Below are 16,090 nucleotides of genomic sequence, written 5' to 3' on the forward strand. Positions count from 1 at the left end.
GGCAATGGCTCTCCTCTGGCATTCAGAATTAAAATGCCGCAAAGATGCCATGTAACTACCATGCCTAAAATATTCCTTGATAGATAATGATGATGATGATGATGATCTATTATTTATACCCTGCCGATCTAGCTGGGTTTCCCCAGCCACTCTGGGCAGCTCTCAACAGAACATTAAAAACACAATAAAACCTCAAACATTAAAAACTTCCCTAAACAGGGCTGCTTTCAGATGTCTACTAAAAGTCAGATAGTTGTCTATTTCCTTGACATCGGCTGGAAGGGTGTTCCACGGGGCGGGCGCCACCACCGAGAAGGCCCTCTGCCTGATTTCCTGTAATTTCACTTCTCACAGTGAGGGAACCGCCAGAAGGCCCTCGGAGCTGGACCTTGGGAGTGGAGATGCTCCTCCTCCATGATTTTGCCTAATCACATTAAAAATAAAAAAAGCTGTCTAGGCGAGTGGCCATTACTATATTTTCTTTCATAGTTATGAAATGCTACTTCCCACTTCTTTCTTGAACCTGCCTTCCTGCTTCCTGCTTCAGTGAACAACCCCCAAGTGCTAATTCTTATGGCAGAAAGAAATACAAAACGCTGGGCATTGTGCTATCTTGGAGCCCCGGCTTTTAGCAGTTCTTGTTTTTATCTGCAAGCTGCCTTGAGTTGCTGGCACCTGTCTTGTCTCAGCCACGGTAAAAGGCAGGGTTATAAATAAATATATAATAGTGGCGTGGAAGGGAGATACTGTAAGTTGTTGGCAGCAAATGTAGTTATTAGACCACGAAAGCAAGTTGAGTCCTGTGAGAGGAAGGACAGCCCTTTCTCCCCCTCGGAGTTAGTGGAGGGATTGAATGATATTAATGAGAACCAGAAGAGAGAGCTTTTAAATACATACTTGAGAGAATGAAGAAGGGGTGCTGTTGCACGAACCGCTGCACTCCCACTTCAATTATTAATAGAATCTCTTTTTAGAAAGGAAAATCCTCTCTTTTGTCCCTCTCTCTCCCTCAAGTAGAGGAGACTAGTCGGAGAGTCATTGCTCTGCTTAAGATTACAATTGGACAGCTACTCACTGTGTGTATCTGAGCATTCAGCAAGGCATTTAGAAAGCCAGCGGTCCCTTTCCTGCCAGGATGCATGAAAGAGTTGGAGAACACAAGCAATGCTAACTGACGGGTGGAATCTGACCAACTTTGAGAGTGTCAGTCCAATTCATTGGTCTTCTCCTAGCAGGTTGGGGCCAGTAATTGACTCTAATATCAGGTGAGTCACATCAGGAGAACCATTGCCATTTTTGACTTGTGCTTAGGTTTGTTTGTTTTTTTAAAAAAAGAAGAGTGCAGTCTCTCTGGCCCACTGCCTACATAATGTTCACTTTAGGCAATCAGGCAACACTATGCTTGCTCTGATACTTAACTGTTGTTAATACTGACCATGGTTCCTTGTCTTAACCTTGATTAAAATCTCAAATGGATATAGAGGGACACCTCTTTCTTGCAAGGAGAGAAGCAGGGAACAGGTATGAACCATACGCCCATCAGTATCCCCAGTGGAGCCCATTAATGGAGCCCATTAATGTCCATTGTCCTCTGCTGCATCTTCAGGTAACCGTCAAACCCTTTAGATTTGCAGATACCATATTTGATATTTGATATTTTGCCTTATTTTTAACGTATGGCAACTCCTTGCTTTAACTGTCTATACATTATTGTAAGTAAGTAAATAAACAAATCCAGCATCAAGCAAAAATGAGCTCTGGGGACGGTCCTGTTCCATTTCTCAGCATCTCCTTTATGCAAGCAAATCCACTAATAAGCAACAGGATGGTCGCACCATAAATTCACCTCTCTCTAGGCAGGAGATTAGTTATTTGATTAGTTGGAGGTGGCTTCTTAACAAATCCAAAAAGTGAAGGTGGGAGCCCTTTATATTAAAGAATATGGAGAATAGTTTAAAGAATTTGATCAGCTGTACAATTTTTCACGTGCTAAGCAATTATATGTTAGACTTCATTCACGCCTTGAATTGCAAGCACGGCTGCTAGCATTTACAGGAAGCTTAAATTATTCTTGAAGAACAGTTTAATTTGGTGTGTTCTGAGTTATTTCTTTCCATTACATTGTTACAGCCTCAATCTGCATAGTTTAAATGAATAATGCTTAGCTCTTTGTAGACATCTGTCTGTTGCAAAGCTATCTAGATAAACTGTACTATTTTGAAGGCTATTCGCTTTGGGGGAGGCATGCAATATCACACCCATGTCTATATGGAAATTGCTTTGAGAGTTTTCTCCATGAATCACATGGAATGAGGCAGTCTTTCCCCCTTCAAGAAAGTTTCTCAGCAGAAGGCACTGATGCTTTCGTTACAGGCGATGACCTTTTTATTCGCCCAGGCTTTTTAATTGTCTTTTATTGTGCATGGATAGCTCAATTGGTTAGAGCATGCTGCTGATAATGCCAAGGTTGCAGGTTTGATCCTTGTATGGGACAACTGCAGGGGGTTAGACTAGATGATACTCAGGGTCCCTTCCAATTCTATGTTTAATTTTGGCTGGATCTTTCCCAAGGTGTTGACATGGGCTTCTGAGAAAGACTCTTTGATCTTTTCCTGCTCCATTTCTTTTCACTTGCTTTTAAATTATTTTTATGTTCTGTTGTTAATTTGCTCGTCGCTTTCAGTATTTTTAATAGGAAAGCAGTCTAAATTTTAGCAACAAAATGACACTTTAGAGGCAATTACCAGAAAATCTTTCATTTACATAAAACCTAGTTAACTACTACAACGGTTTGTTCCTAGCAGTATAATGCTTCACGCAAAGGAGCTGTCTGTGGTGCTGGAGTCCCAACTTCCATCAGGCCCAGCCAACATGGCCAATGGTTAGGAATGCTTAGAGGTATTGTCCAGCAGCATTTCTTGGGCCACAGATTTCTCTGCTCCTGCTTCAGAATGTACTGGGTCAATACAATTTTCAGAAGTGGCATGTTCCCTTGCTTTGGGTCAGGCATCGGTCAGCAACTAAAAACAGCAGAGCTCCAGAAGTCAGTAAAGTTAACTCTTTATTCAAAGTGAAACAGAAGCACTCCGGCCTAGTGATCCCAGCAAGCCCTCTCTACAGGTCTTGCCCTGATGAGGCAGGTGCAAGAAGACTGAAGGTCCTTGCCTTCCCAGTGCCCATTCATGCTACTCTTCCTCCAGGTCCTTTCCAGGCAGTCTCAAACTGTGCCTGCACACAACTGAATTCTATTCAGCCCGCTTCATTTCCCTGCATGTCCTAGGAGATGAAGGGGGAAAGGAGCTGAGCAGAGCCAGAGGGCGAGACTCCCTGGCCTCTGCAGCATCCTGCCTCTCTGCCTCTTGGTCCTACACCTCTCCAACCCCCTTCTCTGCCTTGGAGTCTGAACTGTCCTCTGCTCCAGACTGTTCCTGCTCACTAAACCCTGTTACCTCCCTTGTGTGTGACCCTTCCTCCTTGCAGTCTGCTGTTCTTCCCTCTTCTCCTTCTGACCACTCATCAATGTCCCTGGCTCTGAGCTGTCTTCTCAGGGGGCTCCTTGGGGGTTTCCCAGCTGGCACCTCCCACCACTTGCTCAGTAAACTTGCAAACGTCCAACTGTCTGAATATCAAACCAAATCCAAATCATTTTTTCCTCTCCCATTCTCCAAAAGGGAGTACAGTGGTACCTCTGGTTATGTACTTAATTCGTTCCGGAGGTCCGTTCTTAACCTGAAACTGTTCTTAACCTGAAGCACCACTTTAGCTAATGGGGCCTCCTGCTGCTGCCGCGCCGCCGCCACACGATTTCTGTTCTCATCCTGAAGCACAGTTCTTAACCCGAGGTATTATTGCTGGGTTAGCGGAGTCTGTAACCTGAAGTGTATGTAATCTGAAGCGTATGTAACCCAAGGTACTGCTGTACAGTCATACCTCATGTTATGTTTGCTTCGTGTTATGTTTTTTCAGGTTGCGTCCCGTGGCGACCCGGAAGTACCAGAAAGGGTTACTTCCGGGTTTCGGTGCTCATGCATGCGCAGTAGCACTAAATTGCGCTTCGCACATGTGCACAAGCACCAAATCATGCAGCACACGTGCACAGATACGGTACTTCAGGCTGCAAGCTTTTCATGTTGCGAATGGGCTTCCAGAACAGATCTCGTTCGCAACCAGAGGTACCACTGTATCCAACTGGCCTGGAGACTTTATTCCCCATGTACTTAAGTTGAAGGTTTAGAGAAACAAGGAATCCACACCTTGGTGGCGTGTCGTCCATGATCTAAGCTCCAGAGTTCATCCCCCAGGCAATATGTATCCCACCTTCTGGCTTACAGACATCTAAGGGACAAACTACACAGTACCCTGGAGATCCTGATTAAGTCTTCCGATATTCTTCATTTTCATTTAAATAGGAACAGCGGGCTTTGAATCTGATCAGATCACAGGTGTTGGTGGGGGACGTGGGGGTTTAACTCTTTCCCGCTGTAGTTTTCTTTTTGCTTTTAAATCAAAACTGCTTTTATTTTATCCCTTCTGTGGGTGGTGTGGCAGATGGCTACTGTGGGGGGGGATAACTTTTTTTGGGTGGTGACACTACAGTTATGCAGCACCTCCCCACAGCAGCTCCCACACCACCATCGAGATCAGTGCCAGGCCTTTTTAGTTTTCCCAAGCTTGTTAATCTCTTCCGGCTCTAAATGGCTTCTGCTATTATTATTTTTATCTTACTTTATATATTTTCTTGTTGATCTGTTTCATTATATGTGTTTTTTTCAGATTTGTTTTCATTCTGATTGTAAGCCTGAGAACGTGGTTTAGGGGAAGCATATGCACACAGAAAACGAACAAATAACATGCTTATGTTCTCACATCTAAATGGCATGGACAGGTATTATTGTTGGCAGAGGGCGAGCACCAGGGATGGGCACCGTCATGCATCTGCCAAGGTCCTTACCTCAACAGTGGGGTCACTGCTAACTACCAAGCGCCCCTGGTACTATTGCTGTTGCTCCTTCCCATTGACACCCTTCACTGTCTCTTTCTCAACATCCCACAGGAAGAAGGTTAGAAAGCAAGTCACTGCCTGATCATGTGCTTGCTTCCTACTTTGGATGGACATAGGGATTGGGTCATAGGAAAAGGAAGAGCAAATTGATGGTGGTGGTAAGAAAGAAAGGAGTCTACGGATGGCTTCCAAGTGTTGGTGCTGACCTTTAAAACCCTAAATGGCCTTGGACCTGTATACCTGAAGGCAGTGCTTTTTTTCTAGAAATATAGGTGCCGGTACTCACCATGACAATGGGACCCGGGTGGCGCTGTGGGTTAAACCACAGACCCTAGGACTTGCCGATCAGAAGGTTGGCGGTTCGAATCCCCACGACAGGGTGACCTCCCGTTGCTCGGTCCCTGCTCCTGCTAACCTAGCAGTTCGAAAGCACGTCAAAGTGCAAGTAGAGCTACTGCTCTGGCGGGAAGGTAAATGGCATTTTCGTGCACTGCTCTGGTTTGCCAGAAGCGGCTTAGTCATGCTGGCCACATGACCTGGAAGCTGTACGCCGGCTCCCTCAGCCAATAAAGCGAGAGGAGCACCGCAACCCCAGAGTCGGTCATGACTGGACCTAATGGTCAGGGGTCCCTTTACCTTTTACTCACCATGAAGTTATAGTAAGTGCCACACTTTTTAACAACAACAAAAAGAGGTCTGGTCCTGCATACCCTTCAGTACCCACTGGGGGGAAAATGCACTGCCTGAAGGAACATCTACACTTCCATCGTTCAGCCCAGACATTGAGGTCCACCTCTGAGGGTCTTCTGGAGGTTCCCTCACTGCAAGAAGTGAAGCTACAGGGAACCAGGCACAGGGCCTTCTCGGTAGTGGCGCCAGCCCTGTGGAATGCCCTCCCATCAGATGTCAAGGAGATAAAGAACTACACAACTTTTAGAAGACATCTGAAGGCAGCCCTATATCAGGAAGTTTTAAATGTTTGATGGAGCCAGCACTGGTTTGGAATGTGTCTTTTAACAACAGCCTTCTCTAGCCTGATGCCTTCCAGAAGTTGCTGGACTTCAAATCCCATCAGCCCCAGCCAGCACAGCCAATCGTCAGGGATGGTGGGAGTTGTAGCCCAGCACCTGGAGGTCGAAAACATGTGAAAGGATAGGACTTCCATTTCTGAGTGTTTTAAAGGGGCTCTCCAGATTTGACAAGAGGTCCTTCTTTTGTATTTGGGTATCTGCACATGAATACAAATGTGACAGTGACAATCAGCCCAGAATCAACTTGACCCCCTACTCTGTCGCCTACTACCTGTATTGTATTCCTACTGTTGACAAAGAGAGGGAGAACTGTTGCATAAGTAGTTCTGGGATAGACATTTAATACAATACACTGGCTGCCATTTTCAGAGACAGTTGCTGGAGTTAAGAGAGGAGAAAGTTTAAGCAGTGAGCTATGGCGTTTCTCACCACTTAAATCACTTGGTAATTCATCAGGCATCCGAGCTAATGAACGAGGGCAGGCTGAGTGATTGCCTGTTAACTACAAGGCACTTACAATCTGTCCCAGGAATGGCTGCATGACAGAGATGAAGGTCTTCCTTTAGCATAGTTAGGCTGATTAATAATATTGTGAGGATGTCTAGCCGCAGAGTATCTAGGATCGAGTGGTAATCGCACCTTGTTCCTGTTTGTGCCATTTACATTTTGATTAGTTACTTATCAGATGCTGCCATTGTTTGTAGAAGAGTTTGTGGAGATCAGGTAGCTTAAACGGCTGTTCCAAATTGTGCATGCATACCGAGTACAAAATGATAACCAGTGCCAAAATGTTTAATAATATGCACTAGACATGGCACTTAGACTTAATCCAGCTGGTAGGGTTCACCAAACCAAAGACCCACAAACCATGTATGGCAGCAGCTCACCATCAATTTCATTTCCTGTATTTTGCTGCCAGCTTGGACTGGCAAACATTGAGGAGGGGGGTTCTGAAATACTTGGCAGACCAATGTCTGTGGTTGGTGGGCTCATTGAGCTTTGTAAGTCCAAAGAAAGGAAGAGCAAATCTCTCTATTTCTGATTGGTGTTACTGTCACGTTTTCTGGTCTGTGTAACTTTCTAGTGTTTTTACCCATAAATTCACACCATCCTGTTTCAGAATTTATCTGAAATGACCGCTCCCCGCATAAAACGGGGGGGGGACCTTTGCGTGGACGCGCGTAGCCCCTGGATCTGGAGCGGCTCCATCAGCATAGGCTTGGCTTCGCCTTCCCTCAGGTGGGATACCTGGAGGTCTCAGCCTACCTCAGTCAGTTGTCCAATCCCGCCTGGGGGAAGCGTTGCCAAGGAGATCAGGCCAGGTGGGGGAGGGATTACCTGCCCACACAATAGAGGGAGGATCTTACCTGGGAATCCTCACTTGGCTCCAGAGCTTCTCCCACCCTACCCACCCTCAGTTAATGCCTTATTTTGCAGGTTAACTTTTCTTCACAGGTTTTGCAGGTTAACTTTTCTTACAGGTATGCGGGCGCTGCTACGTTAAGGTTGCTGTCAAAGGGCCGGAAAGGAATTTCCCTGCATTGGCAGGTTTCGCCTTTCCCGTAGCAAAATGTCACAACTTTGGCGGTATCAGGCCTTGGGCAGAATCCTTTTGTCCATCTTCCTCTTGCAGTGGCGATACCAGGGTTCCCCGTTAAAGGGGTTTCTGAAGGGAGGCTTTGACCGTACGCCGAAAGGTCGTCATTGCTCTCCCCTGCAGCGGCGGCGTAACAGGGGCGGCTATCTCTGCTTGAACATATGTTCTCCAGAGCCGGCCCATCCCCCCCACACAAACACTGGATAACCTTGATGCTCCCTAGGTCCCCGGCTGGGGACTGGGGAGGGAGAACGCCCAATGCCTGAGCCAAGTTCTACCCACATTTGAAATTTAATAAAGTTGTGGCCAATTTAATCCCATAGCACGTTGTCTTGAGTCATTATTCCACATGACGGGGGGGCCACTCGGGACCTGGGGACTCCGCCTGTCTACGCAAATTCTTTTTTGTTTTTTAAATCTGCACAAAAAATTGCACACACGTAAATGAAAACTTATGCCATAGTAAATTAATTAAAAGACAACAAACAATGATTTAGCACCCAAGATTTGTGGGATGTAATCCATTGGTACAGTCTAATGCAACATTCCTTATTTCCCTAGAAATTTTTCCATAAAAGAGCCAAGCCATGCAGCCATTTTCTCAGTCTCTTGAAGTTTGTCTTTCTATTGTCTTGTTCTATCTTTTGCTGCCATGCAACACATGAGTTCAGTCTCCATATGAGATGAACTCACAGTTTATTGTGTAACTACTAAGAAAAGCCTGCCTTTCAGGGTTCAAATCGTGAACTGAAATGTGAGTAAACTTTTTGTTACTCTTGTGTCTTTATTCTTTTAGGAGGGATTAAAGAGGACACCAGGAAATAATCTTAACTAAGAGATTCAAATGAATCTGCAAACTAGCTTCCAGCATTATTGAGGTGAATCTGCTCTGCTACATCATTTACTAGCGTGAGTGAAGGAAGGATAATACTTATTCAACAGTTTCAGGTTAAGAACGGACCTCCAGAATGAATTACGTTCTTAACCCGAGGTACCACTGTATAATATATCGACCAATGACATTGCTAGAAGGATTTCCTTTCTGACAGATAAATGACCACCCAGAACTTTTCATGTATATGTGATTTTACATTATTTTATTTTGCTTTGAGCTTTTAAATTTTGTACAGTAATTGGTGTTTTTTTGTTTTGATGCTGGTCATTGGCTATTAATAAAATGACTTATTAGTCATTAGTTGGAGGGACATAAAAACTGGCTTATGCTGAGTCAGGTCATTGCTCCATCTAGCTCAGTATTCTCTACAAAGATTTACAATGGCTATCCAGCATTTCAGAGAGGGTTAGGTTCTACCAGAAAAGAAGTTTGCAGTGATGGGTGATGTTTAACGGGTCCTCACATGTCACTTGTGATAGTTTTTTGCACTGTTGTATAGTACTTACCGGGACGTGGGTGGCGCTGTTGTATAGTACTTACCAGGACGCGGATGGCGCTGTGGGTTAAACCACAGAGCCTAGGACTTGCTGATCAGAAGGTCGGCGGTTCGAATCCCCGCGAAGGGGTGAGCTCCCATTGTTCGGTCCCTGCTCCTGCCAACCTAGCAGTTCAAAAGCACGTCCAAGTGCAAGTAGATAAATAGGTACCGCTCTGGCGGGAAGGTAAACGGCATTTCCGTGCACTGCTCTGGTTTGCCAGAAGCAGCTTAGTCATGCTGCCCACATGACCCGGAAACTGTCTGCGGACAAACGCCAGTTCCCTCGGCCTATAGAGCGAGATGAGCGCGCAACCCCAGAGTCGGTCACAACTGGACCTAATGGTCAGGGGTCACTTTACCTTTACCTATAGTACTTACCAGCCTACCAGTCTGGCCTCAGCCCTTCTTGGAATCTTCACTATTCTGTCTCATAATTCTGGAAACTCTGACGAGGACAGAAGGAACTTGAAGCAAACTCAAAGAATCGATTCTCTCCCCACTGCCAATTCTGTTCACTTAAAACTCCTTGAGGGACCATTTGATGTTATACTTCCCATGTAGGAAGAATTGCATCTGTCACAGGATAGCAGATGGAAGATTCCCGTTTCCCATATGTAAGCAATCAGTCATCATCGCTTACTGTATCCGCATGCTACTTATCAGTGGAAATCAAACTAGGCTGAGCTAGGTCTAACGCATCTTATGGCAGCTGAAACTTACTGTTTGAAATAGATCCTCATAGATTTAGTTGTGGGCTTTCAATTTTGTATGTGATTCTTGTTGTTTTTTAAAGCAAAAGTTGTTCAATTTTTTGGGCTCCTATGGTATATGAAGTTATAACCACTTGGAGTGCTCTCCTTACTGGGGCACAGTTGTGTAAAGACCTTATTTGTATTATTATGGAATCCCTGTGCAGGTCAAGTAGGTCAATTTGTTCTCTTTTACCTGGTTAGACATGGGAAAAGAAGAGGCATTGTTACACACCCGATTGCTACAATTTCCAGTTTGTTAGAAGCTGCTGGAATCTATATGTGGCTGTCCCATGTGGAGAGACACAGAGGTACAGGCAGTAGCCTTCTCAGTGACGACCCAATCATTCTGGGTAGAGAAAATATGAAAGGCTTCCTTTTTAAAGCCAGGTCTTACCTGAGGAAACAAGCTGTTCCTGGTAGTTCTGGTGTGCCCTTTTATTCTGGGGTGGCCTTTGGTTCTGCATCCTAGTTTGCCCTGCGATCCTCACTTGCTCTTCAGTCCTGACTCCTTTCTTGTTCTTCAGTTCTGCTTCATGGTTTGTCCTCCAGTCCTGACTAACTCCTTGGTCCTGGCTCCTGGCTTGTCCCTCAATCCTGTCCCATGGTTGGTCCTGCTTTGCTCATTAGTTCTGACCAGTTCTGACTAACTCATGGTTTCCAACTCCTGGCTCACTTCAGAATGTTGACCATGACTCAGCCCACTGTCTGTTGTGCACGGCATCATATGTCTGCATGAAGGTTTTTTTTTAAAAAAAATAATAATTATTATTGAGGATTTTAAGATTACAAAGAAACAAAGAAAAAAAGTAGACAAAAAGAGAAATTAAACAATACAAGTCAATAAAAACAAAAGTCAAAGAAAAAAACAAATCACACAAATACATCAAAAGCGAAAAGCAAAAATAAACAAAAAATTTAAAAACAAATCCAATATTCCCAAATCTTTATCTTTCATTAACTTGTTTCATGGACCTCCTCACACCTCCCTTTTTTGTATTCTAGTTATTAATTATCTCAGCAAATCCTTTCCACCTTTCATAATATTCTGTCATTAAATTACCTTAATCTATTTTAACCTTATCTTACCTTAAAAAACCCTAAAACTTAAAGCTTAAATCTTATTTATACCAATTTCTCATAACCATAACATATTCTTACATAATTCTTTTTAACATTTCTGCTACAGCCAAATAATTTCGTTCCAACATTTTTCTAATACTCATTAATTTTACAAAACTTTCCTAGATAAATTTTTTAAAACTTTCTTCCAATCTTCATCCAACGTCTCTTCCTCCTGGTCTCGGGTTTTGTCAGTCCTTTCTATCCCATCCATCTAGTTCATCAACCTGGTAACCTTATATCCGAGGCTCTTAAATCTCTTCCATGTCCCTTCCGCAGGTCTTCTTCATATTTATACCTGTACTTTACTTTGTCTTCTCGCCGTGGCAGTTCAGACCCTTTTTTCCACGGAGCAGATTCCTCCCGATCGGAGGAAATCCGCCATTGCCAGAGGCGCCAACCCAGAAGTCCTTGTCTGCATGAAGGTTAATGGAGCACTGCGTTTGGTCTGGGAGGGGGCAATGGAGTTGGCAATTTTAACTAGAATTGCCTTTACTGTCTTTTGTTTGTGGGAACTGGGTAGTTTATCCAGTAAATCCAGAACAGCCACTTTCAGAATGTTGGAATTTGCTGTGCGATGAGGAGATGGCCAAGAGAAGGAATAACTTTCACTGCAGCCTTTGCCAACCCTGGTTGTTGTATTAAAAACGACAACAGTGCATTGTTACAGTTACTGCAGAGTGCGTAATAACAATGAACTGCATTGAAGGGTTGTTGCAAAACTGCTCTCTTTTCAGCTTCACCCTCTTGCAATAGGAAAATAATAACAACAGGACAGTTGTAAGCCACTGAGGATAATAGTTATGAACTGTGTTTCTTATATGTATTGGCAGAGACATATTTAATAAAAACTAAAATAACAACAGCAACATTTTTACACGCAGCAAGACCTAAGTTGGAACTATTATGGGCAGCTGTATTTGCTTCTACCATTTAAATTTATTTATTTTTTTGAGTGGTGAAGAACACTTTCCTCACAAATCACAGCAACACTAATATCATCATTTTCTCCATTGTTTTCTACAAGTGGCACTGTGTTATTTGGCTATAGCCCTCTAATCTCTGTATTCAGAACTGCTTTAATTTTGCCATTGTTGATCTGTTGTTAGCAACTGATCAAGCCTTAATATCTATTATTATGCATTGATTGGTTGTGCCTGTGTAGAATATCTAATCCTGATTAGAAGAGTTCTTAGAAGAAGAGGAGCCTGCCTCTGGACTTGTTCTCTGCCAGTCTTAAATTGCAGCCTGGATCGCTTGACCTTGCATTGTCTTTTCACCTCTTTTATCTCAGTCAGACTCAATCTATTATACAGTTAACTTGAACAGCAAAGTTCAACTACTTATCAATAAAGTCGATGACGGATTTATGTGAAAGTTTGGATTGGATTAGGGTTTAGCTGACAGAATCCCCACACCACCTAATGTGTGCTGAGGTCAGAAAAGGCAGATGTTATTTTTATCCCCTGGACGTGGAGGTACAGTAGGTATAGCATCAAAAGTTGCCTGGAATGTCTACTATCAAACAATGAAATGCTCAGAGCTGTGTGCTTCAGCGTGTATGTCACTGCTGGGCAATGGTTTCATTTAGTGTATCTCTTATAGCCTGCTTGTTGCCATACTGTTCTGCTATCACCTAGATGAGCTGTGTTTTGGGCAGACCTTTCCCAAATTGAGATACATTGAACTTTTGACCAGTGGCTCCCTGACAATTCGATTATCTGATCCTTCCCTTATTCAAGTTGAATGAGTCTGTGTGGGTGCTCCTGGTCATGCCCCATCTCAAAAATGCAGCCAGGGCCATGGGCCCCCAGCCCCCCTGAATCTTATCAGGATTCAGCCTCAGTTTATTAGCCCCTATCCAGCCCTTCTCTGGCTCCATTTCAACACCTGGTTGGGCAAGACCACTATCAGAGAACTACTCCCAGTCAGTGTGGACAGCACTCAGCTAGATGAAAAAGTGGTCTGATTCTGTATAAGCTTCCTGTTCCTATGTACAAGCATCCTATTCTTGCTTCTAATGAATCACCTCTAGACATTGCTTCGTGATAATTGCTGCTGTGACTACCTCTTGGTCTGCCAATCAAAAAGGACAGAAGCATAATGGCGGACCCCAGCACTAACTCTGCTGCAAACAAAAGCACTTAATGTAGTCTGGTCAGAAAGAGAAAATTGTTCCAGGTGCAACTGAGTATTAGAGTCACAGTTCTCATCTGAAAAGTGTAAAGCTGCTCAATTAGCTCAGTGCAAATCGAGTATTGTCTCTGGCAGAAACTCTGGCTCATTTTACGGCACACTCCTTGACTTTCATGAATGGAAGGCAAATTGCTGATAGGTCAGCTCCTCTTAGCAACCATGTAGAGCAAGCACAAAGGAATGGCTGCTAAAACAACTTGCTGTTTCGGTCTCTGCAGCTGACCTGTTGCTGTTCATGGTCCCAGCTCTTGAAAAAGCTGGCTCAAACCGTCAATCCCTTCTGAGCAACACAACTCTAATTGGATTAACTGAATGGCTGAGGGCAGAACCAAAAAACACAACTCAACTGCCTTATTGTTCAATATATTTCTTTATAGATCATTGTACTTTTATTCTCTGTTACAGACATCAGCTGTTGTGGTGGGAATGTGAAACAGGTCTACCATTTTGAGCAGAAGCCCTGTGCTGTTGTTGTTTTGATTAAAAAAGAAAGTACAATGAACTAGACCATATACCAGTCTCACCTTACACAGGTCTTTCCCAAACTGGCACCTTCTAGGTGTTTTGTACTATAACCCCCATCATCGCTGGTCATTGGCCATCCTGAATGTGTCCCAAAAGCATCAGGAGATACCCAGATGACAAAGCCAACTCTGCGCCATTGCTGGCAAGGAAATGCATTTCATAACTACATCAAGACATTGAGTCTGTTGAACTAGATCAGGCATAGGCAAACTCCAGCCCTTCAGATGTTTGGGACAACAATTCCCATCAACCCTAGCTAACAGGACCAGTGGTCAGGGGTGATGGGAATTGTAGTCCCAAACATCTGTAGGGCTGTAGTCTGCCTATGCCTGAACTAGATATTATGGAGATAAAAAAGGAAAGTTGATATGCAGATACAGCTTTGGCAGCAGACCGGGATTCTTTGTTACCTATAGTTCTCTACTCCTCTTCTCCACTTCTCAGAATCAGAAGGCATCCATTGTACATATTTGCCACAGCATCACTTCTCCCCTTTCTGCCTCCCATCTCTGGGACAACATCCTTCACCACTAACTATTAAACTGCCATTTTGTCATTATTTTTCAGTATGTTCTGATACCTTCTCTCTAGCTCTTCTGTGGACCTGACAAGAGCACTCTGCTACCTCAAGTAAACTCTTTAAAGTTACTCACATGGTGTTCCTGAGTGCTTGAAAAATGTGCTAGTTTCCAAGCCAGCCAGCAACACAGACAGCAAAAAACAGAGCCCGAGTTGCAATGAGAAATGGTTCCAGTAGCACATTTGAGCTAACTTTTCCCCAATTGTTCATGATCCAGAAGGACCTTTTCCTCTGAAGATGGGGAAATGGTCTGCAAAATGTGTCCTGACCAAACACAGTAACATAGTTTTAATCAAAAGTGACAGTTACTAAGGGTAACTACTGAAGGTAATTGTGGAATCCTCCCTTATTGAGATGGAGACCTCAGGAGGCCTGATAGCAAATTAGTATGCTCTTGCCTGTTCTGGATTCAGCTACTGTTTTAAATCCTAGGCTTGTATCCAGTGGTGACCCTCACACTAATGGAAAGCTATTTGATCCAGGAGAGATTTATGTTAGCAGAACTTCCTCCCGGCAACCTTCCACAGCAGATCCCATGGCGTTCCAACAACTCTTGGGCAGATTTTACAGGGGCTTTGAGGAGGAGGGAAAATAACCAAAACTTGCCTTACTTGTACTTCCCATTCCACTTGCAGAATCCTCTACAGGATCAAAGAGCCTCATCACTGCAATGAACACAATTGGATACAATGCACAATTTCCAAGCACCCAGTGTTTCACCCCAAAGTTACCAAGTAAAATTCCTTGGGCCAGATTCAACTAAACAGTTGTGCTAGCAGGAGCTAGCACAATGAGTTCCTCTAGCACAACAGGGCTATTCTCTCCTCCCCCAATCTGCCCTTCCAATCAGCTTTATGGGGGGATCAGGAGAGTCCCCAGACCGGCATGTGGGGGGGGGAGTTCATTGTGCTGCTGGAACAATTGCAATAGTGCAATGTTGAATTCCAGCCTTTGTTCATAATTTTTGCTTATGGACATCTAGCAAATTATTGTGCAGATTGCTTTAGCGTCTTTCTGTTTAGTGAATGATTTCATCCTCTGCGGTGAGGCAGACAGCCTACTAATAATATTTTTAAAAGATGGTTGCACTCTGAGTCAGTAGGCAGCCATAGATAGGTAGGAATGTCGTAAGAGGTTGTTTTAAAATGGATGGAGATGCCAAGGATTATATCTCGCTTCAAGGGCAACTGTTTGGTATAGGGAAATATCAATTAAAGCTGAAATGGCTGCTCAGCTGATTGTTTTGAATGTGTGGGCTCCTTGTAGGCAACAGTAATGCCCAATATGAGCGTAATATTCCTGGAGTGGCACCATTAAGATGATATGCATCCTTGAATGGCATTTCACAGTGGAGTAATAGCTATAGTGGAGCTATATAGCACAGAGGTAGCATTTGCATCTTCTTATGCATTGTGCAAGCTACAGACCTTTAAAATATTATAACTATTTGGTATTACAGAGAAGAAGCATAGCCAGGTTAATGAATGGGACCATGTTCTGGGAAATGTGGCTCTGCCACAAATACCTCAGGGACCTTTTATCTAGCCCCTCAAAATTCAAGTGCATGCCACAATTTAAAGTGAAAAGATTCCTTTTGGAATCATTTCACATTTTGGTAGCCTCTTGTGCATTTAATTGTTGTGTGAAAGAGAAATGTCAGCAAGTGTACATGGCTGCTGAAGGGAAAGGGGTCCTGCCCTCTTCTCCATGTGCCTACCCTATTTATAGAACCAGTGCTTTCTTTTCTTTAAAATAAAATTTTGGGGGGTACTCTCATTTTCCTACTCATATTGAAATACTGCCCCTCAATGAGGCCAAACTTAGATTCACAAAATGCTTAGGGTTATGCGTACCC

The 16,090-nt window shown here is 43.7% G+C and overlaps 1 protein-coding gene across 1 annotated transcript in view; it reads left to right on the top strand.

The window, feature by feature from the left end:
• Nucleotides 1-1,041: 1,041 nt before the first annotated feature.
• The window catches only part of LOC308466276 (guanine nucleotide exchange factor C9orf72 homolog), a 115,052-nt gene continuing 100,003 nt past the window's right edge, over nt 1,042-16,090 (top strand). Inside the window, exon 1 of the mRNA XM_080987036.1 lies at nt 1,042-1,265. Coding sequence (XP_080843162.1) covers nt 1,165-1,265 — 101 coding nt within the window. The 5' untranslated portion in view covers nt 1,042-1,164. The remainder of the gene's footprint in view (nt 1,266-16,090) is intronic.

This window comes from Podarcis pityusensis (assembly GCF_964106645.2).
Source record: "Podarcis pityusensis genome assembly, chromosome: 17".
Classification (NCBI taxonomy): Eukaryota; Metazoa; Chordata; class Lepidosauria; order Squamata; family Lacertidae; genus Podarcis; species Podarcis pityusensis.